Consider the following 20,781-nt stretch of genomic DNA (forward strand, 5'->3'; position numbering starts at 1 on the left):
TGACTTATATTATGCATAACCAATATTATAGTACATTGAGATCTGAATACTTGTATAACAGTAGCCTACCACCTTTCTTCTTCTCTGCATCTTCTTTGCTTGACTGTCGGCCGAACAGCTTTGTAATGTTGGAGGCAGACGATCGCATCTTCTTTTTCAGGTTTAGTAGAGGAGACCTAGGCTGTGAGGTTGCTCCCTCTGCTTGTTTCTTTTCTGAGCCTTCCAGCTGAGGAGAAGAATGGCTCGCCCATGAGTGTTTCCGGAAGATCTTCATAAATCCAGGCTTAGAAGACTTTGGTGGTTTGGCTTGTAAAGCTGGGGCAGAGGCGTGTCTTTGAAGCACCTCTTTGTTCTCTCTGTCTGCCACCGCTGAGGAGCTTCTTCTCAGTGGAAGATTTCTTTTATTAGTGCGCATCTCATTTAATCCAGAACTTGAACTTTGGGTGCGCTGTCGTGGTGGGGCTTGTGGGAGGTCTTGGCGAAGAGATCTTAGAATCCTTTCCATGTCTTCATCCTCAGAGTCTTGTAGGAGAGAACATGGAGAGTTCTTTCCAGAAGATCCAGCGATCAAGATCTCATCAAATTGGCTGTGGGAGAGTTCTTCATAGGAGCCTGGTCTGCTAGATGCCTCTGAGCCACGGTCAAGCGAGACGCTCTCTCTATCACCCCAATGTTTTGCATCTTTGGTCGCTGGTTGGCTGTCATCCACACTTGACCCTTTGTCTGGTCCTTCAACAGGCTCATGGGCCTGCGCTCTTTTCTTTGCCATAATTGGGCTCTTCCTTGAAGAAACCCCTGAAAGTTTCCTTCTCACTTGAACTTCTTGGGGTTTTTCTTCTTCATCAGTGACTTCATCTTGTTTTTGGCTATATTCAACATCATCATCTTCTTCTTTTCCTTGTACACTAAGCTCAGTTGAAGCTGGACAGCGTTGTGTGTACACATCTAATGATCTGCTTCTTCTCTGCATGTGCGTGTTTGGATGGGAAACGGTCACTCCGCTATCAAATGAGCTTGACTTGAGCATTGACGAATACATTGATGCTTTTCTCTTAGCTTCCATGTCAGGAGAATCTTCCACATATTCTATGAGTGGTTCATTTAACCTGCCAGAGAGGCTGGCACGTAGAGGCTTGCGGCCACGCTCTTGCTTTCTGGCTTGGGTTTTATCCCGACGCATCATGTGACGAGCAGACATGGGAGAGAGCTGCTCAGAGCTGCAGTAGAAGGTGCTTTTGATCAGGCTACGTCGTGGTATGGGTTGACCACCAGCCAATCCCTCTTCTTCCTCAGAAATGTTTTGTGAAGGACTGCTGTCCCTCCGCTCCAAACGGACTGGCTCTGGCGTGAGCCCTCTTGACATGGGAATCATCAGTGGGCCTCTTTCAAGCACATCTTCCTCATCTTGTCCTTGAGATCCGGGCCTCTTCAACACATAGGCATATGGGTTGTATTCGTCATCTTCGTCCAAATCGTCTTCTTCGTCTTGGCTGGCCTGCTGGAAGAAGTCCCAGGCATCTGCTTCATCATACTCTGAAGAGGATCCACTACTTAGGGAAGTGCTGCTGGGTTCATGGGTCTCCCTCGTGGTTGTAATTGAAACGTCATGGATGGGGGCTTCCAACAGCTCTGGGATCGGTCTCAATGTCAGAACAGAGCCGAGACATGTCAAGGAACGCTGTGAGGAACAGTTAAAAATGAGACACGACGATGGATAATATTACATTTGGATAACATTACATGGTGGATAAAATTAAAACCTGTTAGTCATTAGGTCTTTTAATTATGAGATTAGGAGCATCAAACTTTGATTTTAATTTGACATGATCTTACTTAGTATAAAGGTTATATTTTAACAGAATGTAGGTTGATTTTATGTAGAAAACAGCAAATCACAAAAAAATGACATTAGCTGGGTTTTCACAGGCAGGTTCACATATAATCAGATGGAGTCATATGGCAGAGAAAATTATTTCAAAAACTCACCTGCCATTTTCTTCTTGAAATAAAAGATCTTAAATTTTTCGTAATAATGTCCTCTGGCTCCTCATCCTCATAATGACCCTGAAACATTCATTAAAACGTTGTTTGAATGTTTTTATTTATTAATGAATGCAACTCATTTTGTCTATCAAATTTAAAAACAATCACTACTTACTTGAAACCACTCGTGAGTCAAACACTCGGATGCAGACGGTCTCATGCTGTGAATGCAAAAACAGCAGAACCTAAGCTGCTGATCAGACAAAAAAAAAAAACAGATATATCCTTATGCAATAAGATCTTACTCTGGATCTGGCTGTAAAACCCTGTGTAAAAAGTCCTGTGCCTCCACACTTCTGCTTATGATCTCAGGTGTGTCCCAATACAACAGGCCCTCGGCTACCTTCATAAGCGTGTCACGGTCATTCTCCCCAAAGAAAGGGCAGTGGCAGGTTAAGCTACCGGAAAAAAGTGAATAAACAAGATTGATAACACATTAAACACGCATTTATGCCCACACACAACTGCGGCTTTAAAAAATTTTTTAACACACTCACCATAGGTAAGCAATAACACCAAGAGACCTGGAATAAAATTAACACGTATACTGAGAGGTAGTACATACTGAATATGAGGACTTAACACTTTGGCATAGTGATGCAACACAATAATACCATTCTGAATATTGCAAATTTTATTTACTACACACAAAAAAGGTACAAAAATGTTGTCACTGGGGCAGTACCTTCTCAAAAAGTACACTTTTATACCTAAAAGGTGCATCTTTTTTCCTCAAAGATACACATTAGTACCTAAGAGGTACATACTGGTACCTCAAAGGTACATATCTTTACCAAAATAGTACATATTAGGACCTTTTTAACTCTTTCGCTGCCAGCATTTTTTTTAAGTTGCTAGCCAGTGCCAGCATTTTTCATTTTTCACAAAAGTTTAATACCTTCCAGAAAATTTTCTTCTTTAAATAATAAACATTCAATATATCAAATGAAAGAACAGACCCTCTGCTTTCAAAAAAAAAAGTTTCATCCTACGTTTATTAGTTCTCTTGTAATCACCTCTCAAATATGGGTAGGTTTCTTCAAAAACATCAAATTTGAACAAAAAGCTGAGATAATTGCATTTTGGTGAAGGACTTTTGATAGAGATCAGATTCAGAGCGATCTTCAAAACACTGAGTTCTTACTCTTACGCGTGAGGCGTTACTTTTGGTTTGCATAAGTTGCGGCCACCTGGTCGATAATAGCGGTATTGCGGAAAGCCGGAAACACTCATCATTGGCAGCGAAGCGTTTTCTCATAACTGACGTGTTAACTCGTCAATGGCGGCGAAAGAGTTAAAAGGTACAGTCCCAGTGACAACTTTTTTCTGAGTGCACTAAACAGCACACACAAATTTACTCACCAGATATCAGTGGCTACTGTAACAGGTTCTTGGTGGACAATCTCTGGAGCAACAAATTCAGGTGTCCCAAACTTGCTGTACTGGTGTCTGGAACTGTCGATTTCTTGACAGAAGCCAAAGTCGCAAATTTTAATGTCTTCTTCTTTTTCTGAGGAGACCATTAGAATATTGTCCGTCTGCAGAGAAGAAAACAAAAATAGACAATGTCAGTCCAATCGGACAGCCATGGGTCAGACGACGTCATACCATGGGCACCATCTTGTCCAGTTTTAAAAGACTGTTAATGTTTGTAAAATCCTTGAGTCTTCCTATAAATAATATTTCTTGCCATATCTTAACCTCCTAAGACCTGGTGTGTCCACATACCTGGACATCACATTTTTTGTTGTGTGCACCATAGTACTTAAAAGGGACACTCCACTTTTTTTGAAAATAAACTCATATTCCAGCTCCCCTAGAGTTAAACATTCAATTTTTACCGTTTGGAATCCATTCAGTTGATCTCCGGGTCTGGCGCTTCCACTTTTAACATAGCTTAGGACAATCCATGGAATCTGATTAAACCATGAGCATCGCGCCTAAATAAATAACCAAAGAGCTTCAATATCTTCCTATTTAAAACTTGACTCTTCTCTGTAGTTACATTGTGTACTAAGACCAACGGAAAATTAAAAGTTGCGATTTTCTAGTCCAATATGGTTAGGACTATACTCTCATTTTGGCGTAATAATCAAGGACTTTGCTGCCATAACATGACTGCAAGCGGCGCAATGATATTACGCAGCAGCCGAAAATAGTCCCCTTAGTATCTTTTAATAGCAGGGGACTATTTTCGGGCAGTGCACAATATCATTGTGCCGCCTGCAGCCGTGTTACTGCAGCAAAGTCCTTGATTATTACGCCATAATGAGAGTATAGTTCCTAGCCATATCTGCCTAGAAAATCACAATGTTTAATTTTCCGTCAGTCTTAGTACACAATGTATCTACAGAAGAGTCAAGTTTTAAATAGAAAAAATATCGAAACTCTTTGGTTATTTTTAAGCCCGATGCTAATGGTCTAATCAGATTCAATGGATTATGCTAAGCTATGCTAAAAGTGCTAGCGCCAGACCCGGAGATCAGCTGAATGGATTCCAAAACTGTAAAAATCAAATGTTTAACTCTAGTGGAACTGGAAAATTAGCTTTTTTTATTAAAAAAGTGAAGTGTCCCTTTAATTCTGCGTAACTGGAACCTGTTCTACACAAACGTGGACACTTACAGTGCTTCCTGTTCAAAGAAAAATATTTGGTTATTTATTGGTGGTTCTTAACCCCAAATAGCTAAAAGAAAACTAAAATGCAAGCCAAACCAAAGCTCAGGTCTTAGGAGGTTATTGCTTATTATTATTATCACTTACTTTGATATCCAGATGCAAGATGTTCATACTGTGTATGTATCCAATACCTTCCAGAATCTGCTGAATATATAACTGGACCTAAAAAGAAATCATAATTGTAACTGTTTTAGTTTGGATTTGAAACTATTTAGTTCAATGTAACTGATTCATTTCTCAGAATTACCTCCCTCTCTGTAACCGATCCTTTTAAATACAGATGGTCTAATAACCCCTGTGTAGAACATCTGTGGAAATTGCAGAGGGGTATAATTCAACCTTGAATGTCTAAAAGGTTCAAATTCAAAAAGATTGGAGTAATTAAAAGAAAAAGTGATCATACAATTCAATAACCAACACCAGTGTGCGTCGTGTGGAGAAGAAGTCCAAGAGACACGCGAGTCTCCGGTGAGCCAGACGAGACAGCAGATCTCTCTCCTGGAAAGCTCTGGTCCTCGTGTTGCTTCTGAGTGGAAGGAACTTCGCAGCGAAGCACTCACCACTTGCCCTGTGTATGACTTTTTTAACCACCCCGAAGGTGCCCCTGTGTTTTTAAGAAAAATTAAGGCATTTAGATATGTTAAAAAATGGAAGGTCATAAAACTACTCACTTATACAATAAGACTTAGGCAGGGGCGTTGCTAGACATAAAGCTCTACTGGGGCACGGGCCCCCCATTTTTTTTTTTTACTTTTTCTTGAAAGCCTGCGGTGTGAAAGATACAATTTCCTTTGCTTAACCCACTATTCCAACATTGCAACAAGTACTGGGAAAGACAAACATTTATTTAAAAATATTTAAGTATCATCTTCATATATACATACATACAACAACATGTTTAAAGGCATAAAATGTTTTGAAATAAAGACAGGAGAGAAAATATTTTTATGCACATTTGCATTTTACATAACAATGATTAATAACTTCTTTTTTTATTTTAAGAATATTTTCATTTTATTACTGCTACTAAAAAACTCTATCTTAAGTTACTGCTAACTGTTTACTTAATGACCTAGACCTAGTGAACTAAATATTAATTTTATATCTGAAAATACAGAACAGTATAACACAGTTTTTGTATGTAAACAATGGAATTTTAGACTATTGACAGAGGTTTTCCTGAGATTTTTCCTCTAATGTTTGAGCCCTGACAGGGTAAGATGTTATGTGTCTTTATTCCCTTAAACTCATCATCTCTCATATTTGCTTCCCTTTTCTGCTTTGCACAAAACATTTCTGATGTCCATCACATGCGTCAATGATCGGATGAAAATAAGATTTTCATTATTATTTATAAACTTACGTTAGTCTCGTCATGTTTTCATAAACCAACTCAATCGCGTGTACTTTGTATGCGGCTGCGCACGGCCAAACAGTCGCGCACGGACATGAATGGGTGCGTGGACGCGGACATGAATTGGGGCGTGCACGCGTCAGTGCGACTGCTGCGTCGCTTTTTCAAACGTGAATTGGGTAACTACATTGCATATAGATCCGTTTTGCCGCGATTGTCTTTGTAAAGGAATATACTAGTTAACTGCTAAAATGTAAACTTGAGATTTACACAGGGGCACAAAAGATGTACACTGGGGCACGTGCCCCAGTAAAAGGGGTCTAGCGACGCCCCTGGACTTAGGTCTAGTCCACCCAGACACAGGTATTTTTAGAACCAGAGTTTTCCTCCCAAAAAGAAAGAAGAAATCTCCATCGTCATGAAAAAGCAAAAACACGCTATGAAACGCTGTGAAGAGCATGCCACACCAGCAGGTGGTGATATAACCCAAATCGTAAAGCCACCTTGGCCAATCAGAAGCCTAGCAAAAGTGACATTGCAAGGCCAAAACCCTGGTTTTACGATCTACATGACAACACAGCAACCGGTGTTTCTTAAAATCCTCACCCTGGCAAGGGTTTTCAAAAATGTTCGGTTTCAGTGCACTAATACTGCATTTTCGTGTGGCCGAACAACATAAAAAAGTCACGGTTACTAGGCCTTATATATTACCTATTGCCTCATCTTAAACCAATGTGTATTTAGTTCCTCGTTTTTTTTATTACCTTCCTATTTCTTCATAGACATCATATACAGAGTGCAGTTTTCGCCTTTTTGCTAACTTTGCCTCTTTTTCCTCCTCGATGTCTTCAGGACCTGAAAAATAAACAGTAAATGGATTAATGGATTGATTAATTAATATAACCTCCACTTATTCAATGCAATTTAAAATTAGTAGTCCACATACATTCTTTAAAGATGAAAAGAATGATTAATATTACTTAAGTTAATATTATATTTGACTTTCACCTGCATCAACAGTGAGTTTGGCATGGCAAGAGATTTGTCCAAAACTGTTGCTGGCTAAGCAAGTGTAGGTACCACAATCCTCTGTGCAAGTGTCCAGCAAAGTAAGAGAGCAACGTGCATTACTGTGGACTATCTCTGTGTGCTCATTGGTTGAGATTTCCAGGCCATCCTGTAGGCACATACAGTCAAACGAGTTTCATTGCAATGGCTAACTGTTTCTATCGTGAGAATACGCAGTTTTACCATTTTGCTTTGATAATACCTTAACCCACTTAATCTCTGGGATAGGCTGGCCAGTAATAATGGCAGTGAACGTCGCTGGCTGACCGGGCCGGACTGTTAAGTCTTCTGTGGCAACCTGAACAGCAGGAGGTTCTGAAGAAACAAACACTGCATTGGAAAATGTGTCAGGTAATACTTCATGTTTCTCTTTAAGTGCTTAAAAATCCATACAGGTTTAGAAATATCACCTGTTAGCACGTCTTCCTCAGTGTCTGAACAGATATGCGATTCCTCAGGGCACATGAATCGCTCTTCAGTCTTTATCTGTCTCTCTGCATCATTCTGTTGTTCAACAGTGTGTGCTTCTCCAATATCAACAGCAGGTCTTGCCACAAGAAATTAAAATAACATTACCAAATTATCTGAATATCACTTGAATGTCAAAAAATTTTTTTCAAATTCGTGGAAAGTTAAGGCCATTTACATTATGGACGATAACAATAAAAATATAGTTTAAAAAAAATTCTCCAGATAAAAGAAAATAGTAGAGTTCAATGAACTGATGAACGATGAACCATTGACAGCCATTCAAATCTATTTGAATTTGAAGTGCCCGCGTGTTTGAAATGGCACTGTGGAAAAGTTCTTTGCTGAAGTCCATAACATAAAATTACCCCAGGTAACCAGAGCTGTAAAATTGACTATGCAATGTTTTTTATTCTACTACATTGACTACGCCAATAGATAAGATGATAGATTACACAAACTACATGTTTAGAAATATGCAAACGCACCTTGCTGGCTATAATCGCTGTAAATGCAACAGGAACCGCATTATGCATTTACATGTTTAGTGACCATTGCAAACGTTTTTATTAAAGGAAATCTACAATATTAGTTGATGTCATTATAGGTAAATGATTTGCAAATACTGCGGGCCTGCAATCCATGAGTGAACTTGCATAAAGTTATCTTTATTTCCCGATGGTGTGGATGCCAATTTAGTATTTTATAGTTCCCCGTAACACTTCTTTTCCCCAATTATGAAGTATGCGCTTTAATCTATTTCTAATACAGTGTTTATAGCCATAGGTGAATGAGTATAGGTGAACTCACGGATAAGGGTATGCAGGTTGAAAGAGTATACTGAACAGGTTCTTCACAAAGGAACTGGACCAACCTTCTGATTGAGGCTCTATTGAAAACCAAAAGCAGCATGTTATATTGATAAAAAAAACATGTTTTTTGTGTATTTCTGTTTTCCTCATATCTCTAATACAAGCAATACTAATTCATTTGCTTCTACATACATAATTATGATTGAAATTAAACTTAATAACATAAAATGACTTTATTTAATTTAAAGGATTTGCCAACTTAAAGGCACAATATTTAAGATTTTTGTCATAAAATGTAAGGATTTGGCTTACCCCACCAATCAATGACAAAATATTCACGCTATCCTCAATTTCCACTTTTAGAAACTAGGCCACATACGTGGACAAATGCGGAAGTAGTGTTGATACAGCTTTTAGCATGCCACTGCTGTGTTGTTCAATCATGGACTACAATTATTCATTGGGGAGTAGAGAAAATACCAAAAAACTTGGACGTGACTGAGGCAAGAAGGCTTTGGGACAAACAGAAAAATAAAACAAGGATCAATATCGGAGAGAGCTTTGTGACATACCAGGATTTGACAAAGACTCCCGCATGGTTAAAACGTAATCTCCCGTTATAGGCAGAGTTTGTGGGGTAGGGGGGCACTGCCCCCCACACCAGAGCCAATTATGCTTTTGTTTGAACTATAAATTAAATAGAAATATGAGAATTCATACTTTATTTGTCTAATCTTATAGGGACATTCCACTTCTTTTTAAAATATGCTCATTTTCCAGCTCCCCTAAAGTTAAACTTTTGATTCTTACCATTTTGGAATCCATTCAGCCGATCTCCAGGTCTGGCGCTAGCACTTTTAGCATAGCTTAGCCCAATCCATTGAATCTGATTAGACCATTAGCATAACATCTTAAAAATTATCCAAAGAGTTTAAATATTTTTCCTATTTAAAACTTGACTCTTCTGTAGTAACATTGGGTACTTAGACCGACGGAAAATTAAAAGTTGCGATTTTTCTAGGCAGATATAGCTAGGAACCATACTCTCATTTTGGCATAATAATCAAGGACTTTGCTGTCGTAACATGGCTGCAGGAGGTGCAATGATATCACGCAGTAGTCAATTTTGTTACCGTTTTGAAAATGCGACCTCTGGTGACAAAAACTTACATATTGTGCCTTTAATACATTTTGTGTGGTAGAGGAAGTTCATTCTATTAAAACAACCCCTATTTTTATAAGTCTTATTATTTAAGATAATGAAAAACGATATACTCGCTAGTGATAAATAACTAATTTTCTTTGTAAAACAAACTTTTCTACTCAATCACTTTATTTATCTTAAATTAAAGAGTACATTGGTGACATTTGTTTGTACTGCTTATCTAAACTTGCTATTGAAAAATCACTTACCTTTATAATCCCAAGTATAAAAACAAAACAAGACACAGCCATTATTGATCAGCAATTTACATAACAGCGCACATGTATAGAGAACAGCAGCACAAGATGCCACATCTGCAGCAAGGCTTGAGTCTAAGCACATGACCAGCTTTGAAGATGATGGACTGGCAAATAAGCTGAGCATGCACAGACCAGAAAACAGTAAGAAAAGGTACATGAACAAAAAGATGAAGAAAAACAGTAGAAGAGTGAAAGAAGATAGAGAGAACAATGTGCATGCGGAGTGTCGGGGCATCTCCAACATTGTGAGGACACTTACATGATAATGGTTTTGATCGGATCTTTAGACTCCTGCTCTGGGACTATAAAAGGAAGTGGGATGGAAAGTATGATGTTAACAGGATGATTGACAGGTGTTCAAAGACCGCTAATGAACCTCTTTTAGCATGTAACATAAATGAAATAGTATGACTGCACCGCATAGGTACAGTATGAACATGTATATGGTATATAATGACATCGATATATGAGGTATGAGCATGCCATTTCAAAACCAAAATAATTAAAGACAAATAAATTAATCAAACCATCTATGTACATAAACAGATATGATGTTTGAATGGTGAGTAGATGTTTCTAATGATACGATAAAGATGACAAATGATGTTTTTAACAGACCAAGTAGCTCTAGGATATGGTAAACTGTGGTGGTGTACTTTTATGGTCTCATAGAAGCAATGCCTAATGGTTAGCTGATGTGTGAAATGAATATGATCTGGTGTTTTGTGATGAAACATGAAACCGGGTGTAACAGAAGGTGGGTACGGAGGTGGTCTGAGTTGCTGGTAACTGTGGTATGTGCTCCTTCAAGCTTACTTTACTGGGCAAATCTCCATCTTAAATGCTAACTGCTGTTCACCTTCTTCTTCATCCTACCTGGACGAGGGGAAGTTTGTGTTTGGTTTTGGGTGCTGGGTGTAACCATTGATGGGGCTGGAGAACCAAGCTCAGCTTTACACTTGGCACTTCCAACTTCATTAAGAAGCTACATCATAAACACAAGGACACAAATGATCATAAATGGCATACATGATAAAATTCATAAAAAAATGTAAATAGTATCCATGTGCATTTGATTTCTTTTGGTACCTCACACTGATATTGACCCAAATCTGACTCTTCAGCTCTCTTTATGGTGAGGGTAAGACTCCCCGTTTGCATGTCGGACTGAATCTGATGTTTCTCGTTATTTTCAAGCTCAATGCCGTCCTTAAACCACCTGGGCATTTGGATAACAGCAGTGCGTGTTTGGCTAAAACACAGTTTTAAGATAATATCAATATGAGCGAATGCAGTAAGCTTTACCTTACTGATGGGAAAGGAGTGGATTTTGTGGAGCACTTGAACTGCACATCCTGGCCCTTCACAAGCTGTGTGTTCTGTAGTCTGGTTGTGAAGCTTGGAGGAACTGTAGGACACAAACGGTTTTGGTCAATTTTTGATAAAAAGAAAAACTTCTCAAGTTTCTTTCCATGTCATCTTTAAAGGAATATAAATACAAGATATTTGGATGGTAGTACATTTGAGATTTTATAAAAGCATGATGAAAATTGTTTCGGAGTAAATAAACAGACCATCGATCATGACGTTAGCCAGACTGCTTGCGTTGCCTGCAAGACTGGTTGCATAACACATGTATTGACCCGAGTCTGCCACTGTGACCCCAGTCAGTACAAGATAACAGGCACCCAACTGTCCTTCTGATGTAATGTGATGTTGGTCATCCTTCACAGCATAACCATCTGAAAAAACACATTTAGTGTGGTCCCAAATATCTGAGAACAATTGGAAAATACTTCTATTATGCTTTCTTTTATGTGCATAATTTATAATAAAAATAGTTGCAAAGTAGGTCATGCTGTATATCAGTGGCGGCCAGTGACTTCTTTCATTGAGGGCACTCGATGCAAAGTTCGTAACATGTATGTAGCCCGTCATGTGTGTGGTTCCGTTTTTCAAAATATGTGTTCTGCGCATCAAGAGATCCTATGTGCATCGCATGTCTTGTTAAAATAAGTGCCTGCTGCAGACGCGTCTAAAGGGTTAATGATAAAAGAGACGCTCATGTTTGCCAGATACTCGCATAATCTCATGCGCAATCAGTGTTTACTGTTAAGGGAGTGTCTTGTGTGTATTTTGTGAATATGAGCGTCTCTTTTATCATAAACGGTTTTGACGCATGTGCAGCAGGCACTTATTTTGACAAAACACGTGATGCACATGGTTTACATGACACAACAAACACATATTATGAAAACGCAAGCAACACACATGACACTCCAAATACATATTTTGAATGAGCGCCCCTCGGATGAACATTCACGACCCGCCACTGCTGTATATACACTATAACAATTAGAGTTATTATTGTATATGAATTTTAACATTTCTTATTATTTATCTTTGATATCTTATTATTTATCTTTGATATGTCTGCTTTTTGCTTTAATGACAGAATGCATTTGAGCTGCCAATGGATTTCACATGTTTGTGCGATGATCCATCTTATTTCAGCATTGATGATCAATGTTATTTCAGCATTTGAGAATGTTTAAGAGGCAATCTTGTTTACAATACATTACTACATAATATATACAATTTACCTTTAAACCACTTTATTACTGGTCTAGGTGTCCCGGTGATCTTGCAGGAAAGTTTGACAGTTTGCCCAAGTTTCGCTGAGAAGTCAGTAAGATGCTGCTGAAAGCAAGGAGCACCTGTAAAAATAAACACATTTTAAAAAAATGCATTAAAATGACTCACCATTTCGATGTATAAATTAATAATACATAAATAAATAACTGTCACGGGTCTTAACTTACTCCAAGCATGTTGTCTGGCACGCTGCTGTAGATCTCTCAGATCTTTAAGCCAGGAGAGGCAGAGGAGAACAGTTCGAGCCTGCAGAACAATCTTTCTTACCATTCCCCGATGTTCATGACACAGAATAAATGATCTGTCATTGCCTTCCACTGTATCCTTTACATCAACATCACTTAACTGTGAAGAAACACAGATCGAATTCAGGATGAATGATATATTTCTTTTTTTATTTCAGTTCGTAACAAAATCTGTGCTAGAAACTTTAAAAAGGAATGCTATAGTGTCTGGTAAGTAGGCCTATGTCGATTTCTATTAACTATTTCCCCGCAATTGACAAGTTAACTCGTCAATTAAGAGAAAACACTTCCCTGCCAATGACGAGTATTTATCTGCAATTATCCACCAACTTTTACAACACGGAAGCAACCCTCACGTGAAAGAGATCAGATTCAGAGCGATCCTCAAAACATACACAGAGTTCTTACTCGCCCAAAAGTCCTTCACAAAAATAGAATGATCTCAGCTTTTGCCCCAAATTGGGTGAGAAACCTACCCATATTTCAGAGGTCTTAAGAAGAGAACCAATTTTTTTTAAGCAGAAGGTCTGGATATATTGTATGTTTATATATTTAAAGAAGAACATTTTCTGGAAGGCATTAAACTTTTGTGAAAATCATGAAAAATGCTGGCAACTTTTTTAAGAAAACACTGCCGGGAAAAGAGTTAAGACACTGTTAAATGTGGGTGGTCTTGTTTTGGGATAGTTATAAACATTATCTGATCGCACCTTCATTTTGTTCTTGAATAAGTAAGCTTCGGTGTATAAGCCAAGTTCTCTCTTCGGCTTGCAGAGGACAATGCAGTCTTTAAAGAGGAAGACATGACGATGATGTCCTCGCTGAGAGCTTTTGACTTCAGGAAGTTCCTCCCATACTGTAAAATGGCCCTGGTAAACAAAAATAGATCACCAGTTTGCTTAAACCTTCTAGACTTTACTCACAATTGTTATGTTGTTGTGATGTATTCATAAGATTCAGGTAAAGATCTTCATAGAACCAATGATATATAGTACCTGTCTAATGGGTTCTCCGAGCCCCTTAAGAGGTGCCGGGTAATTTTCAATCATGGACAGATGATGCAAATTCTCAGCACGCCAAGACAAACAGGAAACCATGGCAAAGGCGTCTTCCAAAAGGCAACAACTTTGGCTGCTCTTTGCTTTGTTCCGGATCAGCTCCTACAGTGATGGAGAGTCAATGATAACATGTATTTTTATGATAAATATCATAATGAATTGGCAAAAAGCTATCACACCTTAAGTACATTCTTGTATGTTTGAATTCTCTCCAGGGGTCTTTGTAGATAGGTGTTAACACTGAGGACCCGGGTATCCAGATGAGTCAACTCTGTGTTTGCATATTGCTGAAAGACAGTAGAAGAACAGCTATGGTTTGTTATGAGGTATTTTACATCAATTGAAAGCAGTATTTTGATCACTACTGTCCTCTTGCCTTAAAGAAATACTGTGTGTTTTTGTCTGAGATGCAGGCCTCAGCCTGGGGAAGCCCTGTTATGTACTGGAGGTACATTTCAAAGTCTGTGGCATAGTTGATGAAACACTGGGCTACATCATCATCAGTAAAGCACATTTCCAGCTTGGGAAGGATACAGCTGTGAGATTAAAACAGGGGTAGGGGATGAATTTAACCACAACGTGAAGACACTGTGACAGACAATACATCCACTTTTGATGAAAGCAATACAGAATATAATTTCAATCACTTAATCAGAATATTAGACCATTTAATTCCACTGGTTTTATTTGTGCAGAAATATGCAGAAATGCCAACCATCAGTAAAAGTCTGGCATATTCCAAAATGACAATGCCAGGATTCACTGGGCTTCAATTGTGAAATAAATTTTAAAACATGGATTGGCCACCACAGAGTTCAGACCTTAACCCCATTGAGAATCTTTTGGATTTGCTGGAGAAGACTCTCCCATCATCACTACAAGAACTTAGCAAAAAATGTAACTCTGGACGGGAACTCTGGATGCAACTCTGGACGGGAATAAATGTGGTGACATTGAAGAAGCTTATCGAAACAATGCCATGGCGAATGCATGCCGTAATCAAAGCTAAAGGTGATCCAACGAAATATTACAGTGTGTCACTTTTTTTGGACGAGCAGTGTATACTGTGTCTTTACCATTCATGGAGGCTTGCGATTTCCCTAATGTTGCGGAATATGTATTCCTTTTGACTGAGGATGGTAAGAGGAACTTGAGAGCTCATCTCTAGGTACTCCAAATGGTGCTCCACAAAGAAGTTAATCTCTCGCACAAAATCGATCTCTCCGTTAAGCAGTCCCCTTATCAACTGACTGAAAAGTGAAAACACAGAAGTTGTTTGTTGAATCGGGCAATAGGTGCTCTTTAAAGTATCAGCTAAATGTGTAAATGTAAATAAACTGCAAATGGTGCTGATTTACCCTTGAATCAAGCTGTGCTCATCCTTTGTGAATATCTTTTTGCCTTTCTCAACAGAAACGTTTGTGTCCTCTTCATTGGCCAGTAAAAAGATTTCCTATTAGATCATTAAAATGATTAGTAAAGTTATGCGTCTATTTTCTACACTGTCAGAAAAAAGTTTGCCTTTTTCGTTCACCAGGGTGGTACCCACAAAGGTTCATGTTTGTATCTTTATGAGTATAAAACACATTGAAATGTTGTACCTTTTGAGATTAGGTATTATACCCTAAGGACCTATTTTGTACCTTTAAAGGGACACTCCACTTTTTTGAAAATATACTCATTTTCCAGCTCCCCTATTGTTCAACATTTTATTTTTACTGTTTTGGAATCCATTCAGCCGATCTCCGGGTCTGGCGTTACCACTTTTAGCATAGCATAGCATAATCCATTCAATCTGATTAGACCATTAGCATTGCACTAAAAAATAACCAAAGAGTTTCGATAATTTTCCTATTTAAAACTTGACTCTTCTGTAGTTACATTGTGTACTAAGACAGACAGAAAATTAAAAGTTGCGATTTTCAAGGCCGATATGGCTAGGAACTATACACTCATTCTGGCGTAATAATCAAGGACTTTGGTGCAGTAACATGGTAAAAGTGGTAGCGACAGACCCGGAGAACAGCTAAATGGATTCCAAAATGGTAAGAATCAGATGTTTAACTCTAGGGGATCTGGAAAATGAGCATATTTTAAAAAAAGTGAAGTGTCCCTTTAAAGACCTATTTTGTACCAGTTAAATGTAGGGGTACAAAACCACCCCAGCAACAGAAAGGGTACTTTTTTCTGACAGTGTATACACATACATATACACATCTTTACATCCACTCACCTTTGTCTTCTTCTCTAGGTACGCGGGAGACACCCAGCCCTGACGTGATGGTGTGATCTTAGTTGGCTTTGTACGAACAAGCCACCTTACAGGATGGGCCGAGTCCAGGACCTCCACAAACTGACCTTCCTTTAGCACAAACGGCTCTTTGTTTGCTCCCATAGGATGGCAATCCGTTTTGGCCACATAAACATCAAATGTCTGCAGAGTGGCAAATAAATATAAGATGATCACTTTATGCAAATTACGATTATGCTTGCTATAAATTAAAATATTCCTTATAGAGTTTATCATTGCTCATAGTTTATTGTGATGGTTATGTGATGATACTGTACCTCTCCACCCTCTTCATCTCCATCAGACTCAGAGAATGACTCTATGTTTGCAGAGGACTTGTATGAATGGATACGTTTGGGTGAAGCAGCTTGATTCTGCGAGCTGGCACCTACGATGAATACAAATGCAAACAACAGACAAGTCAACAAGGTATGTTAAGTTAAACAAGCCACTAAGTGCATATGTCGTCATTATTGTAGAGTTATAAAACTAACTAAACCATAACTTGGAATAACGAGAACTGACCTTTGACTTTCAGCTGACTTGTAGTCTTTGGTGGTGGTGGTGAACTAACACTTCTTGGTATTTCTGAAGTAATTGGAGCCTCTGATTTGAACTTGTCTGCCACTTTCCCCCTGTTTAAGAATATACTACTTACACAAATATTGGAAAAACTTTGGTTAATGGAGGTCTTTCCAGATTTCTCTGTTAAACTTACCAAGTTATATTTTCAGTCTCAGCATCAGGGGCTGTATCATAATCTGAGTGACAGGATACTGGAAAGGTGACAGAATTATAAACAACTAGTACATCTACATTTATTGTTACAAATGTTTTTTTTTACATTACAGGTTTTACATTTTTAAACAGGCAACAACCACTTACCAGAGCTGACTGAAATTAGACTCCTCCTCTTATCCTGGATCTTGCTGTAAGTGTCATCTGCTGGTAAATCATAGGCAAGTCTCAATGACTTCTCCTCCTGGTTTAAGATCAGCTGAGTCTCTTTCCCAGAGATGACTTCTTTACCTGGCATTTGCGTGGCCTGCAATTTCTCAAATGGCTTTTGGGGAATGGTCACTATCACATTCCCATTGTAACTAATTTTTCCAAACTTGTTTGCAACCTCGCATGTGTATATTCCAGCATCTTTAGTTGTAACATTAGAAACTGTTAGAAGACACCTGCCCTCCTCATTTTGGGTGATTCTGAACTTTTTTTCAGGTTTGAGATCTATGCCATCTTTAAGCCAGCGCACAGTGCTAATTTTACCTTCCACGAGACACTCTAACAATGCTGTGCCACCAAATTCGATATTCTGGTTTTTGAACACTTCCTTGAACACAAGACGCATGTCCTTTCGGGTTTTGTACCCCTTGAAAGCAGCTTGAATTTTAATGGCTGCCTCAAGCACCTCTGGCTCATCATCAAGTTCAATTTCTTTACCAGGACTTTCCAAACTACTTTGTTCTACCTGGGAATTTCTGTTGGCGTCCGCACTTTGGGCATGTTTCGTGATGTGCTCCATCTTCTTTTCCTGTGGTTGAGTCATAGATCCTCCAGAAATATCTTCTTGCAGGACAACCTGCTTAACATTTTGCTGATCCTCACTGATTATGTGTTGTAAGATCTTCTCCTGTGGTTGAGGCATAGATCCTCCAGAAATATCTTTTTCCAGGACGACCTGCTTAACATTCTTCTGATCTTTGCTGGTCATGCTTTGTAAGTTCTTCTCCTTTGGTTGAGGCATAGATCCTCCAGAAATATCTTTTTCCAGGACGACCTGCTTAACATTCTTCTGATCTTTGCTGGTCATGCTTTGTAAGTTCTTCTCCTTTGGTTGAGGCATAGATCCTCCAGAAATATCTTTTTCCATGACGACCTGCTTAACATTCTTCTGATCTTTGCTGGCCATGCTTTGTACGTTCTTTTCCTGTGGTGGAGTCATAGATCCTCCAAAACTTTCCTTTTCCAGGACGACCTGCTTAACATTCTTCTGATCTTTGCTGGCCATGCTTTGTAAGTTCTTCTCTTGTGGTTGAGTCATAGATCCTCCAGAAATATCTTTTTCCAGGACAACCTGCTTCAAGTGTATCTGATCTCCGCTGGCTGTGTTTTCTAAGGTCTTCTCCAGTGGTGGAGTCATAGATCCTCCAGAAATATTTTTTTCAGAGACAACTTGCTTCATGTTCTTCTGATCTTTGCTGGCAATGTGTTGTAAGTTCTTTTCCTGTGGCACAGATACTCCAGAAATATCTTTTTCAAGGACAGTCTTTTCATCTTCTTCATGATCTTCAGTGACATCCTGTGATTCCCTATGTACTTCCCAAAAGGCCATTGTTTTAGATTTTTCTGCAGGAATGATTTGTTCTTTGCGTTTCTGACTGGTTGGAGCAGCACTTGGTGCTTTTTCTGTACCATCTTTTGACACTTTTCCTTGATTTTTATCTATAGATTGAACTGTACCAATTTCCGTTCGGTTTCTGTCCAAGAATTGCTTTTTCTGATCCTTCTCTTTATTGTCACAAATGTGAATTTCATTATCCTCTAATGCCTTGGAGATGGTGTCCACAACTGGCTCTGTGAGCAAAATTCCTTTCCTTGATTCACCTGATTCCAAACCAACGTTCTGATTCTTTGCCTCAAAACCACATGGTTGTTCTTCAAATACATTGTTTTGTTGGGTGGCCTTCTCTTTGGGGAGGGGTGGAACAAGGTCCTTAAATTTTGATATCGGCGAAGTAGTATCTACAGTTATTTTTAAATCTTTCTTTGCTGCAAAGGGTTTTCCTTTGGATTCAACACAAGGTTGAGATACTGTCTCTTTGGGGGGAGATGGCATTAGGACAACATGTTCTGATGCTTTTGTGGTCTCCACTGTTGGCTTTTTCACCACTCCTAGTTTGCCGTCCAAACTAGGCTGTCTGATAACGCTCTGGTTCTTCTCTTCAAAAATACTGGGCTGGTCTTGAGGTGAAACACTTAAGCCTTTACTCTTTGAGCGCGGTGGAGGCTGGGGTAGGTCTGTAGGTAGATCACTTTCTTTGTGTTCTTTAGTATCTATACTTGGAGTTTTCTTCTGAACTTGTTCTGTGATCCCTTTATTGTACTGGTTTAAAGGAATCTTAGCTTCAAACTGATTTGAATCCATGCCCCCTGGATTTTTTCCGTCTCTTTCAGTTTCATAGGTACAAGAAGGAATTCCAGGTTCTTCTTCTGTATGACTAAGCTCATTTATAACTTGAGGCATTCCGGGACCCTCATCTTTTCCATTTTGACTATCCAATGATATCTTCTTAACCTCCTGTTCTTCTGCTGTTTCCTGGAATTTAATAGCTGGGGTACTCTTGTCCGGTGCTTGAATTACCACAGTTTGTTTATTGTCCACTAGACTACTGTCTGTTTCTTCAACAATAACACTCAGTTGAGCATTTTTTCCTTTTGATCTTGGTGGGATTTGAGGGATGTCTTTAGTTCTAGTAGAAGCTTCAGAAGTCATAGAAAAAATAAAACATTACAATTTCATATTTAACTTCAAGCAGTGGTTTAAACAAACAAAAAATTGATATACTATACGTTTACCTTTTATAATAACAGAAGCTGTGGTCTCTATCCTGCCAACACAGCATTTGAAGACACCACTGTCCTGACATTTTAGGTCATGAATTTGAAGGTGCAATTTCAAGCCATCCTGTTTTATTTCATACTTGCTTCCAGGCTTTAACAACACCGTTCCTTTTTTCCACTGCACAGCAACTCCGGGTTTTGAAAGTTCACAGATCAAGAAAGCTGTCTCCCCTTCTTCTGCTTCAAGGTCTTGAAGGTTCTTGCAGAAGAATAATGGTTGCTCTGGATATGGAGAAATAATAATAACCTTCTTATTCTTTACATTTTAGATTTATTCACAAAACCTTGAAAAATAGAAAATAGGAATTTTTGTGTATGATTGCAAGCTTGATATTCTTTACTAAAACAGCCCCATACCTTTCACCTTAATGGAGCCAGTAGTAGCCAGACTTCCAGCACAACATTTGTAAGTCCCACTGTCCTGGGCTGAAAGTTCATGAATCAGAAGCTGCAGTTTGTTGCTATCCTGGTTCATCTCATACTTCTTACCAGGCTTCAGCAAAACTGTTCCTTTCATCCACTGCACAGACGTTCCAGGTTTCGAGAGCTCACAGCACAATATGGTTGTCTTACCTTCTTCAACTTCTTGGTTTTGAAGCTCCTCAGAAAAAAACAAAGGATTTTCTGGAGAGGAAAAACAAAAAAATCCTCACTGTACTTAGTTTATGCTCTGCTGAAGGACCGAAAACAAATACACGATTAACAGATTGGTAAAAATTCACTTATTGAGTAATATTCGCTTACCTTTTACTACGAGAGAAGCAGTTGTCACCAAGCTTCCTGCATAGCATTTATAGGTGCCAGAATCTACACCTTTCAGGTCATTTATCTGAAGTCGTTGTACACAGCCATCCTGTTTCATCTCATACTTGTTTCCTGGGTTTAGCAACATGGTTCCTTTTCTCCACTGCACAGCAACTCCTGGTTTTGAGAGCTCACAGCTCAAGAAAGCTGTTTCACCTTCATTTGCTTCAAGATTTTGAAGATTTTTACTGAAGAATAAAGGTCGCTCTGGACA

The 20,781-nt window shown here is 38.8% G+C and overlaps 1 protein-coding gene across 1 annotated transcript in view; it reads right to left on the minus strand.

Annotated features, from left to right (window-relative positions):
* obscna (obscurin, cytoskeletal calmodulin and titin-interacting RhoGEF a) overlaps positions 1–20,781 on the minus strand; it is a 52,099-nt gene that overhangs the window by 5,672 nt on the left and 25,646 nt on the right. Inside the window, exons 41-74 of the mRNA XM_065246712.2 lie at positions 20,508–20,774; positions 20,121–20,387; positions 19,719–19,985; positions 17,022–19,622; positions 16,855–16,912; positions 16,662–16,771; positions 16,415–16,524; positions 16,080–16,280; positions 15,205–15,299; positions 14,923–15,096; positions 14,223–14,382; positions 14,026–14,133; positions 13,784–13,948; positions 13,499–13,657; positions 12,711–12,888; positions 12,492–12,605; positions 11,463–11,630; positions 11,194–11,296; positions 10,978–11,107; positions 10,765–10,873; positions 8,423–8,501; positions 7,555–7,691; positions 7,347–7,459; positions 7,085–7,253; positions 6,841–6,931; positions 5,126–5,326; positions 4,970–5,030; positions 4,807–4,884; positions 3,406–3,581; positions 2,541–2,567; positions 2,289–2,441; positions 2,159–2,204; positions 1,987–2,064; positions 70–1,678 (exon numbers count right to left, since the gene is read on the minus strand). Coding sequence (XP_065102784.2) covers positions 70–1,678; positions 1,987–2,064; positions 2,159–2,204; positions 2,289–2,441; positions 2,541–2,567; positions 3,406–3,581; positions 4,807–4,884; positions 4,970–5,030; positions 5,126–5,326; positions 6,841–6,931; positions 7,085–7,253; positions 7,347–7,459; positions 7,555–7,691; positions 8,423–8,501; positions 10,765–10,873; positions 10,978–11,107; positions 11,194–11,296; positions 11,463–11,630; positions 12,492–12,605; positions 12,711–12,888; positions 13,499–13,657; positions 13,784–13,948; positions 14,026–14,133; positions 14,223–14,382; positions 14,923–15,096; positions 15,205–15,299; positions 16,080–16,280; positions 16,415–16,524; positions 16,662–16,771; positions 16,855–16,912; positions 17,022–19,622; positions 19,719–19,985; positions 20,121–20,387; positions 20,508–20,774 — 8,562 coding nt within the window. The remainder of the gene's footprint in view (positions 1–69; positions 1,679–1,986; positions 2,065–2,158; positions 2,205–2,288; positions 2,442–2,540; positions 2,568–3,405; positions 3,582–4,806; positions 4,885–4,969; positions 5,031–5,125; positions 5,327–6,840; positions 6,932–7,084; positions 7,254–7,346; positions 7,460–7,554; positions 7,692–8,422; positions 8,502–10,764; positions 10,874–10,977; positions 11,108–11,193; positions 11,297–11,462; positions 11,631–12,491; positions 12,606–12,710; positions 12,889–13,498; positions 13,658–13,783; positions 13,949–14,025; positions 14,134–14,222; positions 14,383–14,922; positions 15,097–15,204; positions 15,300–16,079; positions 16,281–16,414; positions 16,525–16,661; positions 16,772–16,854; positions 16,913–17,021; positions 19,623–19,718; positions 19,986–20,120; positions 20,388–20,507; positions 20,775–20,781) is intronic.

Source organism: Paramisgurnus dabryanus, chromosome 11, assembly GCF_030506205.2.
Source record: "Paramisgurnus dabryanus chromosome 11, PD_genome_1.1, whole genome shotgun sequence".
Classification (NCBI taxonomy): domain Eukaryota; kingdom Metazoa; phylum Chordata; class Actinopteri; order Cypriniformes; family Cobitidae; genus Paramisgurnus; species Paramisgurnus dabryanus.